We start from the raw sequence: 19,279 nt of genomic DNA, 5'->3' as shown, positions 1-19,279 counted from the left end.
TGGGCTATAGTCCATGGGGTTGCAGCGAGTTGGATAGAGCTAACAGGCAGATCAAATCTTACTGCTGCCTCCGCCTCTCCCTCAGGCCATCTCCATCCGGACTTCAAGTCAGAACAACCAATCAAAACCCAAGCCCCTCAGCCTTGCTGACCAATTGACATGGAGGCCCTCAAACCCCCTGTGCCAACTCTTAAGAGTGAATCAAAACTCCATAACTCTAACCCAGTGGGCACCCAGACTATTCAGTCAGTCTCCAGACCCAACCCAGGCCTTCTATCCAATTAGAATCCACACCCCTCAGTCCTAAGGACCAATAGGCATCAACTCTTCATCAGTCTTGCTTTTCCTCCACTGTCCCAGTCAGGGCAACCAGTTAGAATGGGAATTCCTCAGTTTTTCAGCTAATTGAAACAATTAGTATCAGGCCTCCCCCACATCCAGGTATCCAATCTGTCCTGGTCCCACTCAAATCTAGCAGTACTATCCTCAGGCTCATCATTCAATCATGAAAGATAATAAATGAACTACAAACCAATCACAACCTCCCTCTTCATGGTTTCTAGCTTCCAAACCTTTATCCATGCTGTGTCCCCTTCCTAATTCATTTCTATTCCCCACTGAGCAGTGAAGAAAGAGGCTTTTGTATATTTTCTACTTTTATTTGATAATAACAAACTGTATAAAAAGGGACAAGGAAGGCGGGGAGGCCCTGGATCTCCCCCTCTCTGCTTCCCCAAGCATCCCCCACCCCTAGGTCCCAGGAGGGACCACTCCCTTCCCGCCTTGTGGTGGGGTGGGGATTGACAGGCATGGAAATGGTGTGTGTGTGTGTTTGTGTATGGGTGTTGAGAGGGGTCAAGGATGGAGAGAGGGTCAAGAATTAGAGGGCCTTCCCTCATCACCCATCAGAGCTGGCACCCTGAGGAGGGGTCTTGAGGGAGCTTGTGATGGTCCACAGATGTGTCTCAGCCTATGAGACGGTAGAAGATCCAGCATCCAAAAGTGACCCAGTGACTGGCCCAGCTGAGCTCTGACCATTTGTGGACAGTGTATGCCATGCCGTAGCCCTGTGGGAAAGAGGTGATGGTTGGTCCCACTCAGCAAGAATAAAGATCTCAGGAAAACCCATCCTTTGCTCAAGGATGTTTCTGTGACTCCACTGCAACCCTGAGTGAGGCCCCAGAGAAGAGATTGAGTACATATGAAAGGTAAGCAGACTTAGTCTTTTTTCTTTTGTGTTTTCTCCTATTTTAAAAATTTAAATACGAGACAAGGCGATCCCACTCTCTGACCTGTACTCTCCCTTATATATAAAGAGTTCCTAGAAATTGAGTTTTTAAAAAGACAGACATTAGCAAAGGAGGTGAGTAGGCCATTTTCAGAAAAGGAAAAAAAATGAAATCGCTCTTAAACATATCAAAAGATACTCAGCCTCATGCATCATCCTTCCACTCAAACTGACAAACATATCTGTGAAGTGTGAGAGGCACTCTGTTATTGTTGTGACAAGCACGATCACACACTGCTGGTGGGAGGGTGAAAAGGTAACTTCTCCATTGCTATCAAGACTAGATCCTACAGTTCTGGCTGCTCCTCTGTGAATCCACATGGATGTGACGTTATTACTTGCTGTAGCATTACTTACAATAGAAAAGGAGTGGAAAATCACCTGGGTGTTCACTGATAAGGGACAAACTATATTATATCACAATGGAAAAAATGAATGAGGATACTCTGTGTCTTTTTAAAAAAATTATTTATTTGGCTGTGCCAGGTGTTAGTTGTGGTATGCGGGATCTAGTTCCCTGAATGGGGATCAAACCCAGGCCCATTGCATTGGGAGCTCAGGGTCTTAGCCACTGGACCAAGGAAGTCCCTACTCTGTGTCTTAATGTGGGAAGTTTTCAGGAATTATGTGAAAAGAGCAACATGCAGCACAGTGTCATTCATGTGTTACCTTTAGGGTAAAAACCAGGGGGAGGGAATTAAAAATATATTTTTTATATCTGCTTATTATGCTTATATTTTAGAAGAATAGTTCAATACAATGAACAAAAGTGGGTACCCATAAGAGGATGGATGTAAGACGGTAGGAATAAGACTTTCCCCTGAATATCTTGTACACTGTTTGGTGTCTGAACCATGCGATATGCATTAACTATTTTTTTTTTTTAGCTGTGCCTTGAGGATTGCAGGACCTTAGTACCCTGACCAGGGATTGAACCTGGGCCCCAGCAGTGAAAGTGCCATGTGCTAACCACTGGACTGCCAGGGAATTTCCTGTATTAACTATTTTTTAAAGTTTTAATAAAAAACCAACAATTTTATTTAAAAAGAAGCAAAACCCAGATTTTACACATTCAACCTGAATGAAAAATCAAAAATTGTTTTTTAATGACAAAATATAAAACATAAAGTTTTATTTTCAATTAAAAATTGAACTAAGGGAATTCCTGGTAGTCCAGTGGTTAGGACTAGGTCCTTTCACTGTGGTGGCCCAGGGTTCAATTCCTGGTCAGGGAACTAAGATCCCGCAAGATGCCTGGTGCGGCCAAAAAAAAAAAAAGAGAAGCAAAACCTGGATCCTGTTAGTGCCATATAAATAAACATTACTTTCAAATTGTTTTTCATTTAAAGAGGAGTAAAATCTGGAATGTGCACACTCTACCTGAATAAAAACAGTATATACATTTTAACATACACTTTTAAAGTAGAATCCAGGATTTGCACAATCAATATAAGTAAAACTATTTTTAACAAATTGAATAAAGAAAACTTGCGAGTTCTACCTAAGTAACAATATGATGAAATAATTAACTTTTAAAAAAGGAAAACTCAGATTTTATATTCTATCTATAGAAAATAAATTTTATAAGTAAAATAAACATATTTTGCACACTTTATCCAAGTAAAAGACCCAACAGTATCAATCAACCAGAGGGACAATGGGAGAGAAGGACAAAGGAGCAGTGGTTACACAAACTGGAGACACTGGACACAAGGTCCTCATGCCTTGTCCTCCACACCTTTGTTCTTATGGTTCTGATGAGCAGGTAGCACATCCCTGGGTGACCCCCAGCCCAGGGTCCCCCCATCCCCGGGCCACCTTACCTGTTCCTCTGTGGTGTCGTCCACATCAACATCAAACAGGGAGCCCAGGTAGGCTAGGTGGAAGATGGCCAGGGCCCCAAAGAACAGGTTTAAGGCTCGCACCCCCAGGCCCTGTGGAAGACAGATGGATAAGCCTGGCAGCTGGACCTAATCACTGTCCTCCAATCCCACCTGGGCAGGTGCTCCCGGGGAAACACTCTGCTGCTGCTGCTGCTATGTCGCTTCAGTCATGTCTGACTCTTTGCAACCCCATGGACTGCAGCCTACCAGGCTCCTCCGTCCATAGAATTTTCCAGGCAAGAGTACTAGAGTGGGTTGCCATTGCCTTCTCCGAGGGAAACACTCTAGACACAGGAATAAGGATGTCCAGGGCACCCCCCTGCCAGAGTAGGAAAGAGATGGTTCTGATCCTCCTGGAGCTCAAGGGGTATCCAAGGATGAGGATACTGTTAGCTTGAGAATGTCCAAATTGGGGGAGATTCAAGCATTCAGGCAGAGGAGGAAGAGTAATGGGTGGGGCTTTGAGTTGGGGGTTTATGGTGATAAACATTGGCTGGCTGGTTAGAGGCAAATCTGACATTCTCCATACTTCTTGTTGCCAAAAGAATGAGGAAAAAAAAGACACAAACCAAAGCAAATCGCTACTATGACCTATAGGGCCCACCTCTCCCCCTCTGACTCACTCTGCTCAAGCCATCCTGGCCTCCTCACTATTCCTCAAATATTTCAGGCACTCTCCCATCTCGAAGCCTTTACTCTGGTTGTTCCCTTTGCCCAAAATGCTCCCCCTCCTTACCTCCTTCAGTTAAAGAACTCAAAAGTCACTTCTCCACTTAAACTTGAAACCACTCATCCCTGATACTTCCCTCTCCCCTTCCCTTATGTATTTTCTCCTTGGCACTAATCACAACCTAACAAGCTACTACACTTAACTGACTTATTTTTTATTTACTGTCTCCCCTGTTAAAATGTTTGTCCCAGAGGGCTGAAATTTTGGTTTATTTTGTTCATCACTGTGTCTCCAGCACCTAGAACAATGCCGGGTACCAGGAGGTGCTCAACAGATGTTCATTGGGAAAATAAACGCTAGGTGGGTATACAGCAGTTGCTTGATACATTCTTATTAGAGAGATGGATGCCAGTGAATAGAGGTGAGGTTATGAACATGGTTCAGGACTGGAAGAGAAAGCTGGGCACCATGAGATAGATATAAGATGGAAAGAGAAATAATTTTTGATGGGGGGAGTTGACCACAAGGCTGCCTAGGCTGAATCCTCACCAAGCGATGCTGGTGTGAACAGTCTGGTGGGCACCGTTTTGATAAGACGCAGGCACTGAGAATCCGAGCCAGGCGCTTTCGGAGAACTAGGGCAGATGCGGGGAAGGGGAAGGTAAGACTGTCAGGTTAGCCTCAGGTGACAGTGGTTCCAGCCCACCACCAACCAACACCAGCCACCCATCCCATCTGTTGGGTTGGGTTCTGCACTCACCATGCTCCACGTAAGTGATAAATGCCAGGGACAGCAGTACTGCAGCCAGGTGGAAGCTGAAGCCCTGGGGTGGGGTTGGGGGCAGTGAGGTGAGTGAGCAGGAGGCCCCACCACCCCCACCCAGCTACCATCCTGATCCCACTCTGCTCTGCTCACGTGCAAGAGGGCGCTGGCTGCATAGGTGACCAGCACGGCTGAGAAGGTCCCCAGGTGGAGAGCATTCTTGAAAACATCTACGGGGGGTGGGGAGAGGTGGGACAAGAGTCTCCTAAGCTTTTCCCCTGCCCTTCCTGGGGGGCCATTAGGGCAGGGTGAGGATACCCACAACCTCTCCGGGCCCCCAGGATGAAGTCTCTCTATAATGGCCTCCAATTTCACATTATCTAAAACTTAGCTCCTGATTATCCCTCCCAACCTGTTCCTCTTATAGTCTTTCCAAGTGTGGCCAATGTCAACTAAACCCTTCCAATTCATCAGGACCAAAAGCCTCACTATCACCTTTGATCTGCTTCTCCCCTGACTCTCATAACCAAACGCTTAGCATATTCTGTCAGTTCCAGCTTTGGAGTTTATCCAGAATTTGACTTCTCCATTTCCACTGCTGCCCTCCTCAACACCCTGTCTTTCCTCACAATAGCCAGAGAATCCTGTTACAACAGGCCAAGGCAGCCCGTGGCCCTCCTCTGCTCATACCCCTGCTCTGTCTCTCTCAGAGAAAAAGCCAAAGTCCTCCCCATGGCCAGAGAGACCCTATAGGACCAGGCTCTGTCACCTCTTAGACCTCACCTCCTGCCGCTCATCCCCTTGCTCCCTCTGCTCCGTCTCCTCACTGCGCCTCAAATGTGCCAGGTACACACCTGCCTCAGGGCCTGTGCACTGCTGTCGCTGCCTTCTGTTACATTTCTCCCATGCATATTTGCATTGATTGCTTTCTCACCTCTAGGTCTTTGCTCAGACTGGCTCCTCAGGGAGACTTGCTCTGGTTGATTTATTTAAAATTGCATCTACTCCCACCCACACACCCCTAACACTCCCAGATCATCTTCAGCTTCTCTCTATTTTTCTTACCACAGCACATATCACCACCTGAACTACTGTGTCTTTTTAAAAATTATACTGCTCCCCCCAACAAAAATGTCAACTCCACAAGGACAGAAGTTGTTTGGGAGGTTTTTTGGTCCCTACTATCTTCAACTTGTTGTATGAATGTGAAAAGGGGTGTGGGTTGACTGCCAACCCTCTTGGAGTGATGACTTTGTGACTCACAGTTATTTAGCCAATAAGACATGGGCAGGTTCCAGCTTGTGACAACTTCCACCATGGACCGGGGCAGCTCCACATTCAGTGGCTTAGAGACTGTCAGGTCCCTGTGGGCAAAAGAGACACGCAAACTTATTTGGGATTTAACCCACCTGAGAGTCACACTTTTGTTCTTAGTTGTTCCCTCCCCTGGGAGCATCCCCCCTCCTCCCTGATGCTCCTCTAGGCAGCACCCTGTGGGAGATGGAGCCCCCCAGCCCTCCCCACCATTCCAGGTGATCCTTCTCCTCGGTGAAGCCGGCCCCTGCCAACGTGGCCGTGGCTTCGGACAGAAAGCCCACAAAGTAGTTGCTGAAGTGGAAGGAGACAGCACTCTCGTAGGCTCGCAGCCACCTGGGGGAAAAGGAGCCAGAGAGAGAGGCATCATGCCCAGGTCCAGGCGTGACACCCCCCAATTGCCAGCATCCCTGGCCCCACTCCGCAGACTCACCTTACCATGGTGCCCCTAGGGGTCAGGAAGGCAGCAGAGAAGAAAGGAAAGAGAGTCAGAGAGGCCCTGGAAGCTGGTCTGAGTTGTTCATTGACAAGACAGACAGAAACATGGCAGCAAAAGAGGTGACAGTCATGCTATGATAGTCATACACATCCATCCTTCCATGCTCTGTTGGTTAGTTTCAGGTGGCTCAAATTGATGTGTGAGCTGCTCTATGATATGACATGGTCCCACGGCCTCACCTGGCCAGACATCCAGACCCAGCCACTGTTAGAGGCTGATCTCACAGCTACATGGGCAGACACACATACTATCAGACTCCCAGCTCTCTGACCAGATTCAGTGACCATAAGACACACGGAAGTCCTTTAGTTAGGCTCAGAGATTGTCAAGCACCCAGTTATGTACACATAAACAATTCTACACTTAAGACAGTCATCCTGTCAGTTGTACAATCAGACATGGTCAAAGACAGGAAACATCTTCCACTGGAAAAAGCGTAGGTTCTGGATTCAGGCCTGGGATTAATGTCTGGCTGTAGTTGGGTGACAGTGGGCAAGTCATCCCACCTTTCAGAGCCTCATTCAGCATCAGACACAATCAGCAGCCAGTAAGGAGGGGAGAAGTTCATGTAATCAAAGAGCTGGATGAAATCCTAGTCACACCAGGGGTGGATGGTCAGTCCTGCCCCTCCGTTGGACAATACTGAAGAGCCAGAGAAGGCAGATCCATAGGCAGAATCATCACAGACACACACACAACATGCCACAGATCCATTCCCAGCCACAGTTAGAGACAAGCCAGGTTTAGCCTATCTAGTGACAGCTACATGCTCCCATCACAGACAACCGCACAGCCAGCCAGCCAGCCAGAACTCCAGTCCCACACAAGGAGTCCCTGGCTGACAGGCAGAAACCCATACACACCTCTAGCCAGTGTCACAGACAGGTCAGCATCGCCAACCAACACATATCTGTTGCTCTCTATTGCACTCATATAACTTGATTCTAATGGTAGAATAGCAGAACAGATGGACAGACAGGTACAGTATGTAATGGAGTATCTACTGTACATGGAGTTATAGGGCCAATCATGGTCAAACCAAAGCCTCAGACAAACACTCAATCTCTGTCTAGTCACTGGGTAGATGATCAGACAGTCTCAGACTCACAGAACCAATCAGTTACAGACTATGCCCCCACCCCCGAGTCAGCCCCACTTGCCCTCAGCACCTGCCCTCATTTACCTGACTTTGCGTTTCTTGCTGTAGTAACAGAAGACAGATAGAAGCATTAAGAGACAAGCTCAGAGCTGGGGAGACCCCAGGTCCCTCCCCAACCCCCTCACTGCCGGGCAGAGGCCTCGAAGGCTGTGCTCACTTGCGAAGGAGGCGGTCACCATCAAGGGGAATGAAGTACGGGAAGAGGTAGGGCCCCACACAGGTGGACAGCACAAGGCACAGCAGGGCCAGCGCCAGGCTCCGGGCCACCTTCTGCAGCCATCGGCGGCTCTATGGGGATCAAGGCTCCATGAACACTGCCTCATGGTGGCTCCCACGGTCCCTGCCCACCTGTCTACCCAGGGCCTCACCAGTGGGCGACCTTGGACGGCCTGTAGGTAGCTGTGGAAGGATATCCAGGGCCCGAACACGATGGTGCCCACGAAGTAGAGGTAGCCCATGAACTCCACAGGCGAGGGCACTGCGCCCACCTCGCCCCTGTCCAGGTCGAAGCCCAGAGACACCGCCTTCATGGCCACGATCATCTGGGCCCCTACATGTGGTGCCCATGGTCAAGTGGATGAGAAGAGAGCAGGTAGCCATGGGGGGATGTGGGGATCACCAGGTGAAAGGTGGTAGGAAAGAAGAGTGCAAGGGTGGAGAGTGGGCACAGGGTCAGACAGGCAGTTGAGCAGGTGGGCCCAGGACTGGCAGATGTTCTGACTCTATAGAGAGTCAGGCACGGACATGAGATGGGACAGACAGATGGGGTGGGGGAAGAGGCATGGTAGAGAGAAACACAGACGTGAGGGGAGTCTGAGGGCTGCGTGTCCAGTGAGCTAGGCAGATGAGGGAGAAGCATGGGGAAGGAAAGAGACAGGGTGGGGGGATTTAGGAGAGGTGGAGTGGGGCTGGAGGGCTGGGGCAGGGGACAGAGCCAGGGCTGCCTACCTCGCATCTTGTGCCATGTCACGGTATCCACCATGTGCATCTCACTGAGGAAAAAGGTGGTGATCTTGGCCCTATGACTCCCCTGGCCTCAGACACCGCAAAGGGGGGAAACCAAGGTGCAGAGACAGCATATTTTCCCTGCCCTGCACAACCTCATGGAGGAAGAGTTCTCCAGGGCTCCCTCCTCCAGGGGGAGCTCAAGTGCCACCTGTCCAGGGTAGCCCTCTGGAAAGAACAAGCCTCCCAGATTTCCACCACCTCCAGAAACATCCTATGCCCTCCCTGCCCTGGACAGTCTCATGAGGGGTGCCCTGGGGACCCACCCACCCCCACCCACTCTTCTGCTGATGGTACAGGGATGAAGACTCACGCCCATACCCCATAAGCAGGTAGATGAGGATGGTGACGGAGAGGAAGACACCCCGATGGGAAGAATGTCGGCAGAGGAACAGCACGAGGTAGCACAGGAGGCTGAGCAGCACGACCCAAACCATGTGCAGCTGGAAGAAGTGGTAGAGGCTGAAGAAGCCGCCTGCCACGGTGCTTGCATGCTTCAGGTAGGATGGCAACCCTTTGGGTGAAAGAAAGAGAGAACATGATAGGGAACTAGAGGAGGGTTGGTAGAAGGGCAACCTGGGCAGAGTTTACAGCTCAGGCAAAGGCTTAGAGGTTGGAATGTGGTGGGATTGCAGGTGACACAAAGCAGGTTTTGGGGAGCTGGGGAGGCGGCTTGGGTTTAAAGAAAAGAGACATCTATAAAGGTCATTTTGGGAACCCTGGAGGAAATCTGAATAACTTATATTGGATAACACTATAGCATTGAGATTAAATTTCCTGAGGGGTGATGCTTTAGGCTATGGTTGTGGGGGGAAGATGTCCTTATTCTTGGGGGACACATGCAAGAGGATTTGGGGTGAAGTGTCAGCAGGTTATTCAAGTGATTCAGGAAGATGATCGAGCGATCGATAGAGCGAGCTAATGTGGCAGGATGTTGACAGTTGGAGAATCAGGTGATGCGTATATGAGTGTTCATTGTACTATTCTTTCAACTTAGCTTTGCAGTAACTTTGAAATTTTTCAAAATGATAAACCTGGGGAAAAATAAAACATCCATTTAAGATAAAAGAACAAGAAAAAAGAAAGTGTAGAACTTCTGAGTCTCAGATTTCCAAAATTCTCAGCATCCTATAAGAACCTTGGGGACTTGGAATCTTATCTTTTAGATAAAGGCATGCCCCGGTTTGTGGAAACATTTCAGAATCTTAGAATCCAGAAATCTTATTATGATTCTAGAAATCCAGAATGCCAGCATTTTGGAAGCATAGAATGTGAGAATTTCAACATGTCAGAATCCCCAAACCCCGTGACATGGTACTTTGGGATACATGGTACTTTCCATAGCCCTGTGACATGTGCATTTCAGAATTTTATAACCTTGGGATGTAGGCATTTCAAGACCCCAAGATTTAAGAACCTCAGCTTTCAAGAGTCCCAGAACCCAGGGATACTGAAAGGCATGGTTTGGCATGGCAGGATGAGACTTGGTGTGATGTAGCATGGGGTGGCCAGGTTAGTAGGATGTGGGGTGGTAGAGTGGGGCTTAGCCTGGTGTGATGTGGTAGGCTGGACACATAGGAGCCTGGTTTGGCAAGATATGGCAGAATAAAGTGGGCCTTGGTATGGATAAATGTGGCAGGTGTGATATGGCTTGGCATGGTGGCCCATGGTGGGGCAGGCACTTACCAAGCCTCCAGAGGAGGCGGCAGGCGAGGCATATGGCAAGGAGCAACCAAATCTGGTCAAGGCCCTGCTGGGCAGTAGGCAGGAGACAGCCCTGCAGCAGCTGCTGGAAAAATTCCTGGCGGCTGAAGGTGGCCATTGCGGACCCCCACGGATGGATGGACAGATGGATAGACCTGCCAAAGGAGGGACACAGAGGAGGCTAGCTGGGATGTCCATGGGGCAGAGATGATGCTCAAGGGACGGATTTGAGCACTCAGATTTCAGTTTAGGGTATGGTGGGGGGAAGGTGCAAGTGTCAGGTACATCAGACTGAGCCGTCAACTGTGTGTGTATATGTGTGTGTGTGGGGGGGGGAGGGGGTTGTCCCGGGTGCCCATACACAGCCTGTGACCTGAGGTGAATGAAGGATCTGTGTTCTTGTACGCTGGGAACAGTCCGGGTCCGATGGTGATTGAATGATGTACATTCTAGGCCTGTATATCAAATTGAAGGGCTCCCTGGTTTGAAAGGTAGAGTCACACTGTGTGGAGGGCAGAGCGCGAGATCCTGTGACACTCGGGGACCGTGTGCATCTCTCCTTGAACGGAGGTGGGGGGTGTCCTGTATCCCCCGCGCGCCCCATCCCACCCCCACCCGGCCGCCAACAAAGCCCTTCCCAGGCCCGGGGGCTGCAGGGAGGTGGAGATGGCGGTAAGGGACACGGCAGAAGGGGGAGTTGGAAAGGTGATGGAGAAGGGGCCCTAGCATACGCACTGCAGACCCGCAAGGGGAGGCCGACTCAGGATGCAAGCTGGAGAGCCGAGCGTGCACCACCGGGGACCTACCTGGCAGTAAGGAAGCTGCGGTCCAAGGGGCTGGGGACGTGCCGCCGCCGCGTCGTCGCTGCCTCCTCCCGGCAGCCTCCCCCGCAGGCCGCAAGGCCGGGACCAGCTGCAGCTCTCAGGGCGGCGCGGTGAGCGGGCCCTTTAAATCCCGGGCCGGGCCGGTCGGCCAATAAGAGAACGGGAGCGGGGCGGGGACGAAGGAGGAGGGGAGCGGGAGGATTGAGGGAAGGAGCTGGAGGTTGAGTGGAGCAGGGCGCGGAGGGCGTAGGAGAGAGGCACGTTGGCTCCCGCAACTTTCCGACCTTTTAGTGTGCCAGTCCCTAAAGTGTCGTGTCGGGAGGTCTTCTGACCATCCAAGAAGAAACCGTCCAATCACCAAATTCCTAAACCGTGGAAGCCAAGATGGGAAAGATGGGGGAGGGAGGAGAGAAAGCCCGTTCCTCCACTCATCCGCTTCGCCCCTGAAACTGCCCACCCGCGCACGTCTTCGTGACACTGTTTTGCCCCCGTTTCACAGATGGGAAAATAAACCGAGGTCTCTCCTTACCCATCCTTTGAGGGAACTATGGGAATTTCCAACCCTCCCCACCATCAGAGACCGGCCAGAAACACAAGTACTGACTGTGTCACTTGGGAGCACGAATTAGGCGCCTAGGCTTTCCCCTAGGGACTCCCAGTGAGCACTTAGCTTGTCATTGAGAACTGATTTGCAGGTTGACTTCCCCACCAGACTCACTCCTGCATTGAGGGTGACCCCAGCAACTACTGAGTATTTCCTATGAACCAGGAGGCTAGTACAGAGCACCGATTTCCCGGTGGCTCAGCCGTAAAGAATCCGCCTGCAATGCAGGAGACATAAGAGACGCGGGTTTGATCCCTGGGTGGGGAAGATCTCCTGGAGAAGGAAATGGCAACCCACTCCAGTATTCTAGCCTGAAAAATCCCATGGACAGACGAGCCTGGCGGACTACAGTCCATGGGCTCCTAAAGAGTCAGACATGACTTGGTGACTAACTTAACAGTGTCCCCAACAATGGTTTGAATTTGGGCTCTATCTGCACCAACTCTGAGGATTTATGAAGCATAAATCTGATTAAGGGCCTTTTTCCAAAGGAGCATTTATTGGGCACGGATTGCAAATTTAGCTATCAAGTGGAAGGAAGAAGAAAGCTAAAGTCAAGCTGGACCCCACCCTAGCCTGAGGAGCTAAATCAAACAGGTTCTAATCAGATTAATGCCTGCCTGTATGGAGCTGGGCAAGCCATGCCCATTCCCCAGGCTTCAGTGTCCCTTTCTGTTAAACAAAATAGTGGGATTAGCAGCTATTTACTTGGAAATACCAATGGCAATTGAAAAAAAAAAAATGTATGTCTCCTCTCTTTAAAAAATGTTAACATAACGTTAAATAGAGTTTAAACACGTAACATATATTACAAATAAAAAGTATTTAACAGTTGATCCTTGAACAGCACAGGTTTGAACTGTGTGGTCCACTGATAGGTGGGTGTTTTAAATCCTGGGGTGTGGAGGAACCATGGGTATGGAGGGCCAACTATGAATTATACACAGATTAAACTCCTCCCAGTTGTTCAGTGGTCAACTGTAATGAATAATTACACAGGCCAGGTGCAGAATTATTCATTCCTTTCCTTAACAGCAGAATACAGGCCATAAATTTTGTGAATTAGACTTCATTCTAATTTTTTCCTCAGTTTTCAAACATACTCAAGTCAACAGTGACCCACAGCACAAGCAAGAACTATTTCCTTTGGTTGCAAGACCTGGCATTTAAAAATGGAAGGTCCTCACTATGTGTATCCTGAGCATCACAGACTTGATTGTTTCCATCTAGTCTTTTGATGTGTGTGACAAAGAACCAGTCTCTAGATTCTAGGAGATATAAAGGACATCTACAAATCAATAAGAAAAGGACAAACAATGCACTAGAAAATGGACAGTAGACATGAATAGGTAATTCACAGAAGACACCTGAAATGGCCAATATGTATAATATATGAATAGATAACTGAATCTTTTTAGCTATCAAGGAATTGTAAAATTAAAACAACAGGTATGATTTCATATCTGCTAGATGTGATGTTTTATATTTTTACCACTGGAACTTAGTAGAGAGTGGACACTCATTAAATATTTCTCAGACTTTGTAAACTGTATAGTCATTATGGGTTATGGGTTCTAGGACATTTTTAATGGTCTCCCTGTAATTAAAGAGCTGAAAATTAAACAAAGAGATCTCATTCTTTGCTTATTGTTGTTGTTCAGTCACCCAGTCGTGTCTGACTCTTTGTGACCCCACGACTGCAGCATGCCAGGCCTTTCTGTCCCTCACCATCTCCTGAAGTTTGCCCAAATTCATGTCCATTGCATCCTTGATGCCATCCAGCCATCTCATCCTCTGATGCCCTCTTCTCCTTCTGCCCCAGCAGTATGGACTTTTCCAATGAGTCAGATGTTCACATCAGATGACCAAAATACTGGAGTTTCAACGTCAGCATCAGTCCTTCCAATGAGTATTCGGGGTTGATTTCCCTTAAGATTGACTGTTGATCTCCTTGCTGTCCAAGGGGCTCTTAGGAGTCTTCTCCAGAACTGCAGTTCAAAAGTATCAATTCTTCAGTGCTGAGCCTTCTTTATGGTCCAGTGCTCACATCCGTATTTGACTACTAGAAAAACCATAGCTTTGACTATAAAGGTCCGTAAGTGGGTGATTTTTCTTTTAATTGTCCTCTCAAGCCAGTCACCTCTTTTGGGGGGATCCAAAGGCATCAATTTTTCAGTGCTCTGCCTTTTTTGCAGTCTAGTTCTCATAACCTTAGCTTATTAGATTGGCAAAAACAAAAAAATTGCCAAGCCTCAGAATAATACCATTTTTTTCCTCTCTCTCCTTCTCTTTTTCTCTCTGTATCTATCTATAATTTTTTCTAAAGTATTTGATCATAGTTGCAGATGTGATGCCCCTTCAATTAAATTCAGTATGAATTTTCTAAAAACAAGGACGTTTTCTTACGTTCTTACCAGCAGAGTATGAGGGTTTCGATTTCTCCACATCTTCTCAAGCACTGTGTTATCTGACTCTTTTGGGTCTAGCCATCCTAGTGGGTGTGCTGATACTGTTGTTTTATAGGAAAAGGAAATCCTGGGTCACGAGCTGCCTTCCTTTATCAGGTCTTTTGGATTTCTTCCAATCTGGAACAACATCTTGCTCTTCCATTAACTGACACGATCTTGATGTTTTTGAAGAGCATAGGTCAGTGCTTTGGAAGAATGTCCTTAAATTTGGGTTTATCTGCTGTTATTTCAAGATTAGATTTGGATTATGCATTTTTGGCAGGAATTCCACAGCAGAGACGCTGTGTTCTCCTCAGTGTCTCCAGAATCACAAAGTATTTGTTAACTCATTTAATTAATACCAACTCAGACATGTTGGTATTAATTTTGATCATTCAATTAAGGTGCTGTCTTCCAGGTTTCTCCACCGAAATGTACTCTTTCTCCTTTGTAATTAACATTAAGAAGTATCTTGTAGGGATATACTTTGAGATTATGTATCTCTCCTATTTTTCCTCAGAACTTCCACTCACCAATTTAGCATCCATTGGTGATTCTTGCCTGAAGCAATTAGTATTATGATGGTGGCACTGCAGATGGTGACTGCAGCCATGAAATTAAAAGACGCTACTCCTTGGAAGGAAAGTTATGACCAACCTAGACAGCATATTCAAAAGCAGAGACATTACTTTGCCAACAAAGGTTCGTCTAGTCAAGGCTATGGTTTTTCCTGTGGTCATGTATGGATGTGAGAGTTGGACTTGAAGAAGGCTGAGCGCCGAAGAATTGATGCTTTTGAACTGTGGTGTTGGAGAAGACTCTTGAGAGTCCCTTGGACTGCAAGGAGATCCAACCAGTCCATTCTGAAGGAGATCAGCCCTGGGATTTCTTTGGAGGGAATGATGCTAAAGGTGAAACTCTAGTGCTTTGGCCACCTCATGCGAAGAGTTGACTCATTGGAAAAGACTCTGATGCTGGGAGGGATTGTGGGCAAGAGGAGAAGGGGACGACAGAGGATGAGATGGCTGGATGGCATCACTGACTCGATGGACATGAGTCTCAGTGAACTCCGGGAGTTGGTGATGGACAGGGAGGCCTGGCGTGCTGCAATTCATGGGGTCGCAAAGAGTCGGACACGACTGAGCGACTGATCTGATCTGATCTGATATGATATGATGATTTTCTTTTATTAATACATGTATAGCCAGTCCCAAAGAAAGGCAATGCCAAAGAATGTTCAAACTACTGCACAATTGTGCTCATTTCACATACTAGCAAGGTAATGCTCAAAATCCTTCAGGCTAGGCTTCAATAGTACATGAACTGAGAACTTCCAGATGTACAAGCTGGATTTAGAAAAGGCAGAGGGACCAGAGATCAAATTGCCAGCATTCATTGGATCATAGCAAAAGCAAGGGAATTCCAGAAAAACATCTACTTCTGCTTCATTGACTATGCTAAAGCCTTTGATTGTGTAGATCACAACAAACTGTGGAAAATTCTTAATGAGATGGGAATACCAGACCACCTTACCTGTCTACTGAGAAACCTGTGTGCAGGTCAAGAAGCAGCAGTTAGAACCAGACACGGAAGAGTGGACTGGTTCAAAATTAGGAAAGGAGTACGTCAAGGCTGTATATTGTCACTCTGCTTATTTAACTTATATGCGGAGTACATCATGCAAAATGCCAGGCTAGATGAATCACAAGCTGGAATCAAGATTGATGGGAGAAATATCAACAACCTCAGATATGCAGATAATACCACTCTAATGGCAGAAAGTGAAGAGGAACTAAAGAGCCTCTTGATGAGGGTGAAAGAGGGGAGTGAAAAAGCTGGCTTGAAACTCAGCACTAAAAAAAAACAAAACTAAGATCATGTCATCCAATCCCATCTCTTCATGGCAAATAGATGGGGAAAAAGTAGAAACAGTGGCAGATTTTGTTTTCTTGGGCTCCAAAATCACTGCAGATGGTGACTGCAGCCATGAAATTAAAAGACACTTGCCCCTTGAAAGATGGGTCAATGACAAACCTAGACAGTGTATTAAAAAGCAGAGACATCATTTTGCTGACAAAGGTCCATATAGTCAAAGCTATGGTTTTTTCCAGTAGTCATGTATGGATGTGAGAATTGGACCATAAAGAAGGCTGAGAGCTGAAGAATCGAGGCTTTTGAACTGTGGTGCTTGAGAAGACTTTTTTTTTTCTTTGCATTTTCTTTGTTTTCAATTAATTTATTTTAATTGGAGGATAATTACTTTACAATATTGTGATGGTTTTTGCCATACATCAACATGAATCAGCCACAAGTATACCTGTCCCCCCATCCTGAAACCCCTCTCACCTCCCTCCCCACCCTACCCTTTTGGGTTGTCCAAGAGTACCAGCTTTGGGTGCCCTGCTTCATGCATCAAACTTACATTGGTCATATATTTTACATATGGTAATGTACATGTTTCAATGCTATTCTCTCAAATCACCCTATGCTCACCTTCTTCCACTGAGTCCAAAAATCTGTTCTTTTCAACAATCCCACTGCTGGGCATACACCCCGAGGAAACCAGAATGGAAAGAGACACAGGTACTCCAATGTTCATTGCAGCACTATTTACAATAGCTAAGACATGGAAGCAACCTAGATGTCCATCAGCAAATGAATCGATAAGGAAGTTGTGGTACATATACACAATGGAACATTACTCAGCTATAAAAAGGAATGCATTTGAGTCAGTTCTAATGAGGTGAGTGAACCTGGAGCCTATTATACAGAGTGAAGTAAGTCAGAAAGAGAAAGATAAATACTGTATATTAATGCATATATATGGAATTTAAAAAGATGGTACTGATGATCCTACATGCAGGGCACCAAAGGAGACACAGATGTAAAGAACAGACTTATGGAGAAGACTCATGAGAGTTCCTTGGACAGCAGGAAGATCAAACCAGTCAATCCTAAAGGAAATCAACCCTGAATATTCATTGGAAGGACTGATGCTGAAGCTCCAATACTTTGGCTACCTGATGCGAAGTGCTGACTCAATGGAAAAAAAACTCTGATGCTGGGAAAGATCAAGGGTAAGAGGAGAAAGGGGCAACAGAGGATGAGATAGTTGGATGCCATCACTGACTCAATGGACATGAGTTTGAGCAAACTCCAGGAGAGAGTGAAGGACATGGAAGCCTGGCATGCTGCAGTTCATGGGGTCATAAAGAGTTGGACACAACTTAGTGACTGAACAAACTGGAATTTTACTGGGAAAAAGAGCTTTGTCTTCTTCTCCATGTATTTATTCATTTGTTTGTTTCAGTATGGGACTCATAATTTACAGGTTAAAATTTTAAAATAGTTAAAAGTTATTATTGTTTTGTAGTTATAAAAGTAGCTTGAGGTAAAATTTGCATACCATAAAATTCACCTGAGTTAGTTGTACAATGCAAAGGTGAAGTGAAGTGAAGTGAAGTCGCTCAGTCGTGTCCGACTCTTTGCAACCCCATGTACTGTAGCCCACCAGGCTCCTCTGTCCATGGGATTCTCCAGGCAAGAATACTGTATATGTATATAGAATATAGTATATTTATATAGGCTTAAGCAAAAATCACCAAAATCTAATTTTAGGACATGGTGATCACCCCAAAAGAAATCTTATGACTGTTAGCATTCACTCCTGTCCCTGAGCCCTAGGCAACCACTAATCTCTTTCTGGATTTGCTTATTCTGAACATTTCATATAAATGAAGTCATACAATCACAAATCTTTTGTGTCTTGTTTCTTTCACTGAGCATAATTTTTTAAACTGTGATAAAATACACATAACATAGAATTTAGCATCTTAACCATTTTAAGTGCACAGTTCAGTGATTAAATATATTCGTGTTGTACAGTCAACACCACTATCCATCTCCAGGACTTTTTTCATCTTTCCAAAGTTAAACTCGATACCTATTAAACACCAACTCCTTCTTCCTTCTTCCCCCAACCCCTGACAACCACCATTTTACTTTCGGTTTCTAGGAATTTGGGCTGTCTGAGGAGGCCTTACAAATAGCTGTGAAAAGAAGAGAAGCAAAAAGCAAAGGAGAAAAGGAAAGATATAAGCATCTGAATGCAGAGTTCCAAAGAATAGCAAAGAGAGATAAGAAAGCCTTCCTCAGTGATCAGTGCAAAGAAATAGAGGAAAACAACAGAATGGGAAAGACTAGAGATCTCTTCAAGAAAATTAGAGATACCAAGGGAACATTTCATGCAAAGATGGGCTCGATAAAGGACAGAAATGGTATGCACCTAACAGAAGCAGAAGATATTAAGAAGAGGTGACAAGAATACACAGAAGAACTGTACAAAAAAGATCTTCACGACCCAGATAATCACGATGGTGTGATCACTCACCTAGAGCCAGACATCCTGGAATGTGAAGTCAAGTGGGCCTTAGGATGCATCACTATGAACAAAGCTAGTGGAGGTGATGGAATTCCAGTTGAGCTATTTCAAATTCTGAAAGATGATGCTGTGAAAGTGCTGCACTCAGTATGCCAGCAAATTTGGATAACTCAGCAGTGGCCACAGGATTGGGAAAGGTCAGTTTTCATTCCAATCCCAAAGAAAGGCAATGCCAAAGAATGCTCAAACTACCACACAATTGCACTCATCTCACACACTAGTAAAGTAATGCTCAAAATTCTCCAAGCCAGGCTTCAGCAATACATGAACTGTGAACTTCCAGATGTTCAAGCTGGTTTTAGAAAAGGCAGAGGAACCAGAGATCAAATTGCCAACATCCTCTGGATCATTGAAAACGCAAGAGAGTTCCAGAAAAATATCTATTTCTGCTTTATTGACTATGCCAAAGCTTTTGACTGTGTGGATCACAATAAACTGTGGAAAATTCTGAAATAGATGGGAATACCAGACCACCTGACCTGCCTCTTGAGAAACCCATATGCAGGTCAGGAAGCAACAGTTAGAACTGGACATGGAACAACAGACTGGTTCCAAATAGGAAAAGGAGTACGTCAAGGCTGTATATTGTCACCCTGCTTATTTAACTTATATGCAGAGTACATCATGAGAAACGCTGGGCTGGAAGAAGCACAAGCTGGAATCAAGATTGCCAGAAGA

At 46.4% G+C, this 19,279-nt stretch overlaps 1 protein-coding gene across 6 annotated transcripts; it reads right to left on the bottom strand.

Moving 5' to 3' along the window:
- Positions 1-638: 638 nt before the first annotated feature.
- On the bottom strand, positions 639-11,227 carry PORCN (porcupine O-acyltransferase). Of its 6 annotated transcripts, XM_055563724.1 has the most exons (16): positions 11,092-11,145; positions 10,659-10,740; positions 10,268-10,440; positions 8,903-9,095; positions 8,525-8,568; positions 7,945-8,126; positions 7,734-7,864; positions 7,601-7,618; positions 6,352-6,366; positions 6,129-6,254; positions 5,868-5,968; positions 4,758-4,834; positions 4,602-4,665; positions 4,391-4,476; positions 3,112-3,222; positions 639-1,067 (listed from the first exon to the last, which is right to left on the bottom strand). In XM_055563724.1, exons 3-16 carry the CDS (start codon positions 10,401-10,403, stop codon positions 966-968), a joined length of 1,386 nt encoding a protein of 461 aa, XP_055419699.1. In that variant the 5' UTR covers positions 10,404-10,440; positions 10,659-10,740; positions 11,092-11,145; the 3' UTR covers positions 639-965. The 6 variants fall into 6 exon arrangements, with proteins under 6 accessions (XP_055419699.1, XP_055419704.1, XP_055419703.1 ...); XM_055563729.1 differs by lacking the exon at positions 10,659-10,740 and having other exon boundaries at positions 11,092-11,227; XM_055563728.1 differs by lacking the exons at positions 4,391-4,476; positions 10,659-10,740 and having other exon boundaries at positions 11,092-11,202.
- Between the last annotated feature and the right edge of the window lie 8,052 nt (positions 11,228-19,279).

This window comes from Bubalus kerabau, chromosome X (assembly GCF_029407905.1).
Source record: "Bubalus kerabau isolate K-KA32 ecotype Philippines breed swamp buffalo chromosome X, PCC_UOA_SB_1v2, whole genome shotgun sequence".
Lineage (NCBI taxonomy): Eukaryota > Metazoa > Chordata > Mammalia > Artiodactyla > Bovidae > Bubalus > Bubalus kerabau.
Note: the sequence above shows the minus strand (reverse complement) of the source record. Positions and strands in the feature narration are given on the sequence as shown.